The sequence below is a fragment of the Onychostoma macrolepis genome, chromosome 02, assembly GCF_012432095.1.
Source record: "Onychostoma macrolepis isolate SWU-2019 chromosome 02, ASM1243209v1, whole genome shotgun sequence".
In the NCBI taxonomy this organism is placed as follows: domain Eukaryota; kingdom Metazoa; phylum Chordata; class Actinopteri; order Cypriniformes; family Cyprinidae; genus Onychostoma; species Onychostoma macrolepis.
In genome coordinates, this window is record NC_081156.1 from 9,509,186 (window position 1) to 9,519,770 (window position 10,585).

At 39.2% G+C, this 10,585-nt stretch overlaps 1 protein-coding gene across 2 annotated transcripts in view; it reads left to right on the plus strand.

The window, feature by feature from the left end:
- Positions 1-8,839, plus strand: part of LOC131522883 (alanine aminotransferase 2) — a 37,351-nt gene extending 28,512 nt beyond the window's left edge. The window contains exons 10-11 of one of the 2 annotated variants that reach the window (XM_058748740.1): positions 7,945-8,057; positions 8,262-8,839. In XM_058748740.1, coding sequence (XP_058604723.1) covers positions 7,945-8,057; positions 8,262-8,352 — 204 coding nt within the window. In that variant the 3' untranslated portion in view covers positions 8,353-8,839. The remainder of the gene's footprint in view (positions 1-7,944; positions 8,058-8,261) is intronic. The other variant, XM_058748743.1, reaches the window with a different exon arrangement.
- The last annotated feature ends 1,746 nt before the right edge of the window (positions 8,840-10,585 follow it).

A 10,585-nucleotide genomic window follows, 5' to 3' on the forward strand; every position in this document is an offset into this window, starting at 1 on the left:
ACATAGCATTGAAACAGTCAGCAGAGATCAAGTAGCAGAAGCATGATCATGTCACATCTAATGCACACATCACATCTAGCATATTAATGTGTGCAGGTGTAATTGTCGATTAGCCAATTTTTAAGGTGTGCAATAAAAGTCGAATACATATGTATGTTTTAATTGTAATGGGCAATGAATTCCAGTTATGTATTGCAGTAAATGAAAATGATAATTGACCAAATGTACTTTTTCTGAGTGGGATTACTAGGTCGCCACGTGTGGTACTTCTGGTATTATGACTGCTGTTATTACGTTGGATTATGAATGAGTTGAAAGGAGGCGGAGCGGTATTATGTAAAATTTTATAAACCAGACAAATGTTTTTATATTTGATTACATTTTCCCAGCTCAGCAGTTTATATTTTTTAAGGATTATACAATGATGTAAACTATTAGGCTTCTGGTCCAAAATTTTAAGAGTTTTTTTATAAATAGTTGCTAGTGGCTTAAGTGATGAGCTGTTAGTTTGTCCCCAGCTTGTCAGACCATATGTTAGATGTGACATAATCATTGCATCCATAAATAATTTAGCAGCATGAAATGTAAGGGCACTTCTAATATATCTAAAATTAGCTAAACTAAACTTGACCCTATTGCAGACTTTCTTAATATGTGTTTTAAAAAAGAAATTAGAATCAATAATAACGCCCAGATATTTAAATTGTGGCACAATAGTAATGTTTTGACCCGAAATTGATATGTTTGACACACTATTACATTGTCTTTTGTAAAAACATTCCCACAGTTTTGTCTACATTTAATTGAAGACATGAACGATTTAGCCAATTGGTAATCTGGTCCAAGGCTTTGGTCAATTTTATGGCAGCCAGATTTTTTGTCTTGGCATGCACATAAATTACAGTATCGTCCGCATACATTATTGTATTGATATCAGGGCAAACTGATGGCAAGTCATTAATATATAGACTAAACAAAAGCGGGCCAAGTATTGATCCTTGTGGCACCCTGTGCATAAATTAAGAGCTAGTGAACGATGGGTGTTCACAGAAACAAATTGAGTTCTACCAGTTAAATATGACTCAAACCATTTAATTGCAGAGGGGGAAAGATTAAAAGTAGAGAGTTTGGCAATAAGGACCTGATGGTTGACTGTGTCAAATGCTTTATGGAGGTCTAAAAACACAGCGCCAACAACACCTCCCTTGTCCACCATTGCTCTAACAGTCTCTAAAAAGTAACAGTTAGCCGTTTCTGCAGAGTGATGGGCCCGGAAGCCAAACTGCATCGGATGAAGTGTGAAGGGACTATTATTAAGAAAAGAGACAAACTGCTCTGACACACATTTTTCAGCAACCTTAGAGACTACTGGAAGAATACTAATTGGGCGATAGTTAGATATGTTCCGTGGGTCCTTTGACTTAAATATGGGAGTTACAATTGCAGTCTTCCAGGTGGTAGGAAATATCCCCTCTAGTACTGACTGATTAAAAATTTGTGTGATAGGGTAAGATAGATGTTCTTTCAGGCATTTAAGCATTTTCGAGTCCATTCCATAAATATCTTTTGTTGATGAGATTTTAAGAGAATTAATAATTGCCTGAGTTTTTACTTCACAGATAGGTTGAATGCTAAAAGAAGGCATGCTTTCATCTATTGTGACAACATTTCCAGTTATTAGGGAAAAATTCTGTGCGATTTCATTCACAGAATTAATAAAGTATTCATTAAAAGCTACAGCTATTTGAGCTGGGTCTTGAATTAGTTTACCATTCAGGTTCAATTCTAACTGGTTTCTAATCTTATGGCTGATTCCCATCACATTCTTAATCTGTTCCCAGATCAATTTTGTGTTACCTTTTCCCTCATTAATAATTGTCATAAAAAAATTGGCTTTGGCCTTTCTTATCTCTTTAATCACTTGGTTACGTAATGAAGTGAACCTATGCCTATCACTATTTAATTTTGTTTTTAATGATCTTTTTAAAACAGAGTCTCTTTCTTTCATCAAATTAAATATTTCAGTATTAAGCCAGGGGAGTGCATTTACTTTTTTCTTTCCTTTTACCTTTCTAGTAAACTCCTTAACTAGGTTTTGTAGCTTGGTAGAAAACATTCTGCTAACTTCTTCTATGTTATTCCCAGTAAATATATCTATCCAATTAGTCTGCTGTACTGCCTTTTGAAAATTATCCATTTCATTCTTAGGAATCCTAAGTTGCTCCACGGGTTTATTAGAATGATGAAATCGCTTTTGTAAGTTTTCTCGACAGTAGAGTCAGATTATGATCAGACAGTCCAGTAATAAAATTAAATGTTTTACAATTCTTTCAGGCTTGTTACTGAATATTAAATCTATCTGTGTCTGAGACGATGTGGTTATTCTAGTAGGACCTTCCAACAATTGAGTAAAATCCAGACTATCTGTAATCTGTTTAAGGGATTTCCTATTAGTCTTATTAAGCCAGTTACAGTTAAAATCACCAAGCAGTATTACCTCAATTTTAAAATCACATGCTTGAAGTAGCTTTTTAAAAGTGATATAGAAATCATTATTAGAGGAGGGTGGACGATATACAACAATTAACACAAAAGACATTTCAGGTGAGAGCAGTATATTCACCCCAATACACTCCAAATCATGGTCAAAAGGCCAACATATCTGCTGACAGTTAATGTGATCTTTTATGTAAATCATTACCCCTCCCCCTCTTCCCTCACATCTATCCCGTCTAAAAATATTATACCCTGGTACATGTAATACAGCAGATGGAGAGTTTTTATGTAACCAAGATTCTGTCAGACCTAAAAAATCTAAGTTGGAATTAATAAGAAGATGATGTACTTCTTCAGACTTTGGACTGAGGCTACGGATGTTCATATGCCCTCCAAATAGACCCCTTGGTTTGAGTTGTTGATCCCAGATCAGTCGAGAGTGATTAACAGTTTTAAAAAAGTTCAATTTGCGATGTTTTTTCAAAGCAGAGTTTATAATGTTTTTGAAACGACTGTGGGTTGTATCGCGCAGATTTTCACGCTTACCTTGAGCGCAATGACCAGTTACCTTAACATCCGCACGATATGATCGAGTAGGGTCAGAAACGCAGGGCAAGGAAATTGTAGTTGTTTGCTCCTCAACGGCGACAGCCCCGCCGCCATCGGTCCACGCGCTGAAAGATGGCCAATCAAGGCCCTCAGCACTCACCAAGCCCGGCGTCTCAGCCCGCTTCGTCCGAGATCTTCGCTCCCCGTCATTGATAGATCCACCAGCCGGTCGATGCCGAATGAGCCCCAGCCCCTCAATGGCGACTAGTGCGCTCGCTGGTGCCTTACAGCTGTCGTCCCGGAAAATCGGACCTGGGCACGGGTGCACATCTCCGGACAGCAACAGGTAGAGTATGATGATAATCCCACTGTCACTTTGGTGTTTGCCCCGGACTGCATTATTTCGCTTGTGTTGATCCCGGCCGACCGCAGTGTTTACAAACGTCTGCATTAAAATGTGCTTTCCATATCCGAAATGCTTTACTGACATTGTTTCTCGATACACTGATATATTATGGGAAACTTGCTGTGTGTTTACACTCTGTCCCAATTCTGTGAAGTTTAAAATAATTCCAAAAACTAAAAGTGCCAGGAGAACTCCTGACACACCTGTCCCGCTGACTGCCGCCATGATGCTCCTGACAACAACCAATCAAGTTGATTCCCCACCACCTTATGTGTGGCTGGAGAGTGTCCAGCATCCAACAAATACTGCAGGAAGTCCAACACCACACAGATCGGGCAATCAATTGGACTGAGAGCCCGGTCTGTGCACCAAGAGACAAACTGCTTCCACTTACTCACATAAGTGCGGTGTGTTGAAGGAGCCCTATGACTCGTGACCTTATTCCTCACTCCCGCTGAACACCGGGATAGCATCCTCTCAACCCCAGGGGCCAGATGTACAATTTCAGCCTGTCCGAGAAAGGGTGCCACAATGCTATTCCAAATTGACTGAATAACCTTCTTGTGTAGGCACCATTCCTCTGGTCTCGGTCTCGAAAAGGAAAGTGAGTCCACCACACTGTTGCAGCACCTGGGAATGTGAGTTGCTCTGACTGAAGGGAAGTGCTTGTACGCCCAACACAGGAGCCTTCTCATTAGCTGGAGACAGGGTAGGGACCTCGTGTCCCCTGGTGGTTGATTAAAAATACCACTGTAAAATGTCTCAAAGTTAGAAACACTGCCCATAGTTCCAGAAGGCCCTTAACTGTGAGTACCAACTGCCCCGTACTCCTCGGTGTTGCAGCAGTCCTCCCCACCCGCTGAGGGAGGCATCTGTGATTACCACCTCCCTGCGTGCTGGGGGTGGCCCAAATGGAACTCCCCTCTGAAGAAACCTGTCACTTCTCCAAAGTGTCAGGGAGGCAGCACAACTGATTGTGACCTGAACCAGTGTGCGTCGATTGCGAACTAGTGACAAGTGTCTGGCTATTAACCAGTGTTGAAACGGGCGAAGATGTAAAAGGCCCAGTTGGATAACTGCTGTGAGAAGGCCTGGCATTTCGTAGGAAGCTGATAAAGGGCAGTTTCTAATGAACCTGGAACTTTGCTACAGTTTCCCGCAATACCTGCCTTCTGCCCACAGTGAGGGTAGCTCTCATTGCCCTGGAATCCAACTGCATTCCCAGAAAACACACTGACTGGCTTGGGGTTAGGCAGCTCTTCTGAAAGTTCACCCTTAGACCCAAGGTGGCTAAATGAAACAACAGATGCTGTGTGATGTCGACAACCTGTTGGTATGATCTGGCGCACAACAGCCAATCACCCAGGAACGGAAGAATCAGCATGCCTTCTTGTTGAAGTGGCTCCAGCGCCACCTGAATGACGCATGTGAACACCCTGGGAGAAAGAAACAGGCCAAACGGAAGGACTCTGAACTGATAAGTTCTGCCTTGAAAAGTGAACCATAGGAACCTTTTGTGATGTGGTGCGATGCGGATGTGAAAATATGCATCCTTCAGGTCCACTGAAGTGAACCAAATTCCAGGTTCGATTGCGTGTCGAACATCTACAAACTGGCTCTTGGTAAGCACCTGAGATCCAGGATGGGCCTGAAACTTCCATCCTTCTTCCGAACAAGAAAATATTTTGAGTGGAATCCCCCTGGTGGGACATGGGGGTCTACTGGTTCTATTGAACCCTTCTCTAACAAGTTTTGGATCTCTTTTGAAAGGGCCAGGGCCTGATGCAGATCCTGGACAACTGTCAGATGATCCTGGGTGCTCCCTGGGGGTCTGTGACGGAACTGAAGACAATATCCTTTCTCCAGTGTATCAAGAACCAAATTGTTTGCAATGCCTCTCCAATGATGCAACTGAGAGGCCGAAAACTGTTCCATCACAGACCCTGAACACCTAGCAACGCCTCAATCAAAGACAATCCTCATTTGCGCTCTGAGTAGCAGACAGAAATGATTTAGCCAACAAAGCCTGAATGCCCTGCACAGCAATAGCTAATTCAATGCCCAGACAGGCAGGGCAGTAAATATGTGCATCCATAAGATCCATAGGACCTGAACATGTAGAACATGAGGCAGCCATAGTGCCAATGCCTTAGGAAAAATAACCCCGGTCAACCAATGGGTTAATAACAACGATAATACAGTACAGCAAAAATAACGCGTTATGTGGTTGCCACAGTAACCGCACACAATAATCGATGCCCTGGTTTGCCAGTGAGTGCAACAAAAGTCTGAATGCACAGGTATGGACCTGTGGTGAACACAGAACCTTGGTAAACCAATAAGTTCTAACAGTACTAACAGAGTTCTAACAGTACTCAAGACAGCAACTGGAACACCGCTTGTAAGGACCCTGGATAACCAATGGGTCCAATATAATTATGTTATTATGTTAATAACATATTATTATTATTATGTTGTTAAATACTGACACCTAGTGGCCACTCCAAGAACTCTGTCACTCTTAGCAATACATCAGCCATTTTGGGATTTTTAGAGCACATGGTGCAGAGTATAAATGTGCATCCACATCCTTCCTACATGTTTTGCCCTTGAGAACGCAACAATCAAAGTTTAAATAATTATTCATATAGTTATACATTTGATATGATTGTGTATTTTGAGAACAATTCACATATGCCATGTTAAAAATACAATTCAAAGTATAAAATCTTGACACCAGATTGTATTTGCTTAATTATAATAACATGTATATGTTTTACATTTTGTTTAAATTTATGGTTTAAGTACTTGAGTGTGTTTTATGCAGTGTTTTGAGTATAATGCTGCGTGAAGTAACAGTGCCTCTGTTAGACTAAATATCTTAACATTATTTTTGTTACTTTGTTACAGTTTCACAAGTTAATCTACAGTAAAGAGAGTATAAAGCACAAACTGCCTATGACCTTTACTGGGGCTTTGTTTAGCTCGCTGCCGAAGCACTGCATAGAAACGCAAGCTGGGGACAGAAGAATAATCTAATCCAAACATCCAATATAATTCAATGCAATCACGCTGTCTTTGCACATTTAAGACACAGCTATAGCGGGGAGCAAATGCCAACCCAAAAGCTGTGCACATTCAAACGAGATCTCTCCGCGAGAATGACAAAGAGCCCGACCGTGACATAATCAGGAGTTGATATAGCTTCCAGCAGGTCATCAGTAAAAGTCACATGTGACTGAATTAATGCGAGATTCTCGATGTGATGCACGAGACGCAACTCCTTCCACCATATATTGACTGACTCTGGAGGTCTGAAACAATCAAATAGAACGCAATATTGTAATGCATTACTTTTAAAAGTAACTTTCCCCAACACTGCTTACAAGAAGCTACATTAAACATTTGGTGGAGGTTGATGCGGCTAAAGGAGGATCTACAACAATATCTGCTCCAACACACCTGTTTGTAATATCAAGTGTTCATGAAAATCAGGTGTATTTGATTAGGGTTGGAGCTAAACATTGCAGGAAGGCCAATTTCAGGAACAGGACTGAGCACCGCTGAACTACACAAGCTACTAATTTAAAGGGTTAAATTACTTTTACCAGTGAATGATTGCTCAATGTCTTTGATTAAAATTTTGAGAAGTACAACTGTTTGTATGTTATTAGTTTAGTCAGATTGTGTTTGTCTATAATTGACCAATATCTCTCCACGTTATTGGAATAATCAATGCAGAAATCCAGGTAATTCCAAACTGTACATTAATTTCAATGTCACTAGGAGAAGCAAACATAAAAATACAGTTCATAAAAACACATTCTGTGACTATGTGTCTGGAACTGATATTTTACTGGGTAACCAGAGGTGGATCATTTTACCTGCTGATGTGGCAATGAAGAATGGTTTAGCTCAGGGTTTCTCAAATCTTTCTCTGGAGGGCCGATCTGCTGCAGAGTTTAACTCACCTACCTGTGATTTTCTAATGATCTTGAAGACACTGATTAGCATGCTCAGGCATGTTTGATTAGGGTTACAGCTAAACTCTGCAGGAAATTGGATCTCGTGGGCCAGATTTGAGGATCCCTGGTTTAGCTGTTTGACTTTAAATGTTTGCCTCTACTGGTATATAGTGGCATTACTCTATTATGCAAAGAAATAAAACTGTGCTTCTCCATTGAAGGCCAATAAAAAGTAGTACATTTACACAAAATGTGTGCCATCATCCAGTCAGCATTGGAATCTATTTACATTTATTAATTTAACAAATGCCTTTATCTGAAACAAGTAATTTGTCATAAGGCAGAATGTAATTTTCCTTGAGCAGTGAAGGCATAACTGTCTCGATACACATCTATGATCAGTTGCAATGTCTTCAGTCCAGCCATAAATTCTGAATACCTAATTAACCAGAGTCTCAGCAGTGAACAAATGCATTAATTAGACTGTATTTCTGATGTTTTCCTATTAAAGTTGTTTTCCCTTTGTAGAGAAGACAGATGGAACCAGACATGCTGTACTGTTTGCATTTGCTGGAGGAATCCGGTCTGCATGTGAGGCCGGGCTGTGAATACGGACAGAGAAAGGACAGCTATCACATCAGGTTTGTGCACTGCCGCTGTTATAGTTATTGCATGAGTGATGAGAATGGTTACCTCATGCAAAACACTCTTCATCATGCTGGAAAATGTGAATGTCTCAATTACAGCCATAGAAAGCATTCATAAAATTGTAAACGATAGTCTTAATTACATCTTCAGAGCATCCCATAGATTCTCTGTGAAATATGATTGTTATTGTTTCTCAGGCTTTTTGTGGCAACTCAAGAGAACATAATGGAAGATGCTCTGCAAAGGCTGAAGACGTTCCACACGCAATTCATGAAGGAGTTTTCTTAGTGTCATCTTCAGATGATCAGATCTGTTTAACCCTTCAGTGCATGAATGTCTCACAAATCCAGACCTGCAATGAATAGCTAATACTGTTCGATTTCTAAACTGCCTTGATATTATAAAACTGTCCTGATATTTTAATTACAACCACAAAGTGGAAAAATAAAGCATGTTTCATTATCTTTTGGAACTTGGTCAGGCGTTTTGAGCAACTGTTTCCCATCATCTGGTTACTTTAGGTACATTCAGCATCTGGCTCTTATTGGGGATCTGAACCTTTCAATACATTAATCTCAAAACATTGTTGCTTCTTGACACAGATTTGCAGTAACATTGACTTAATGTAATCTACTAGAACTGATCCTTTCAGAATAAATCAGAATTAAAATCAAATGTAGCAAGCTGTTATTTGTCACATAAACAAAACATTAAATTATCAAAGATGAATATGCGTGAAAGATGCACAGGCCTATCTGAGATACACAGCGCTGAGTGTATAGGACAGAATCTCTTTTTTGTAATGTTTCCTTGAGTACTCGGTCAAAGACAAAGCATCTTCCAAATGAAGACTTGGACTAGTGCTTGGATTATAATTTCTAGTCCTTGCAGTATCACACTTTTTGGAGAACAGGAGGTGATTTTTATGCAAGACCCTGGGAAAAGGGCACAGCCTGTACAATACACAAAATATCCCTAAACTCTCAACTGTATTATGATTTATTGTACTTCTGTCATGCTGTTATGTCAGTAATGTCTTAGTACTTTACCACAGATCAACTTTTAGGGCTGGGTGCATGATATGATCATATTAACAATGATAAAAGTTGTTGACTGGTTTTGTTCTATTAAGAGATTGGCACTCTTTAGTCCTATAGTGAATCCAAGTATTTTCAGTTTTCCAAGCAGAGCATGTAGCCTATGATTAGCAAGATTTAGTCTATGGACGGACAAGTTATAGACCGCAATTTGACAATTTAACACACAATGTAATTCATTTGAATCTATTCCTATTCCAGCACCTAATTTTGCTTCTCAAATAATAGTTTAACAAACACAAAGCTGAAATGCAAAATTTAATACAAAGCTAAATCACTTTGATTATAGGCCTACTTAATTTATTATTAATAAAATCTTAAGCTTAAGATCGTGTTTATAGTACATCAATCATACGTGGAGTATTTAAATATTACGCTTAGGATATCTTTTATCATGTAAAAAATCTTTACTTCATATTTTCATCGTGTGATTTTAAAGGACTTTTGTTTTGTTTTTCCTGCGCCGTCGGGCGTCGGCGTGACGTCACAGCGCTGCGCCGTAACCCTGCTTCAGTGTTCCAGAGATATTGTTTGATATTTGACTTCGAGGAATAACAGGTGAGCGTTTTGTCTTCTGTTTCATGTTTCACGCTCTTCTTCCCTTTTCTGTATTAATTAAAACAACAGCAATCTCTGCAGGTTTACTCGTTCATTTGGAGCTAGTCAAATTGACTGCGGAGCCTAACGTTAGTTATCTACAGATAATAGTCATTTTTAATACAATTATAGCATAAATGTCAAGTTATTTAAATTCCAAGCAAGTTTTTTAAGTAATACCACACTATTTTCTCACATAACAGTCTATAAATGAGTTTTAAAACACAAAGCGTCTTTGCAAGGGGGATCTTCATATTTATGGGTCTGTGGCATAAAGGTTCAAAACCCCTGTAAATAACCAACACAAGACCAGCACAGATGGCTCGGCATTTATTGTGCATTAAATGACACATTCTGCATGACTTGTATTTATGAAGTGAATGTGTGTAGATTTGCTGCACACTTCTGTGGACTGATGTGTGTATGGTTGGGATGTTTTAATACTGTTTTAATGCTTCAAACGTGAGCTTTCTGGCAAGACATCCTTATGTAAAATCAGATTAGTCTGAACCCAAACTGTTCTCCTCTCGAAATTTTGAATATTAATTAATGTTTCTTTGCAGTATTCCAGAGACAGTATATGATATGGACCACTGGTTTTACAATAAATGGGAGAAGCTGATATGAATATGGCAGCACTGCTCAAATCTAACCGTCTCTTTATCTTGTTTAAAAAAATAAAATAATGTATAGTGGTAGAATGAGATCAACTGAAGCGATGTTTGTATTTTTATTTTTCCACAATAATGATATTATAAAATCTGTAAATTAATCTGAAAGTTATAACCAGTGCATTTTTATTTTAAACATATATGCATTTGGCAGAC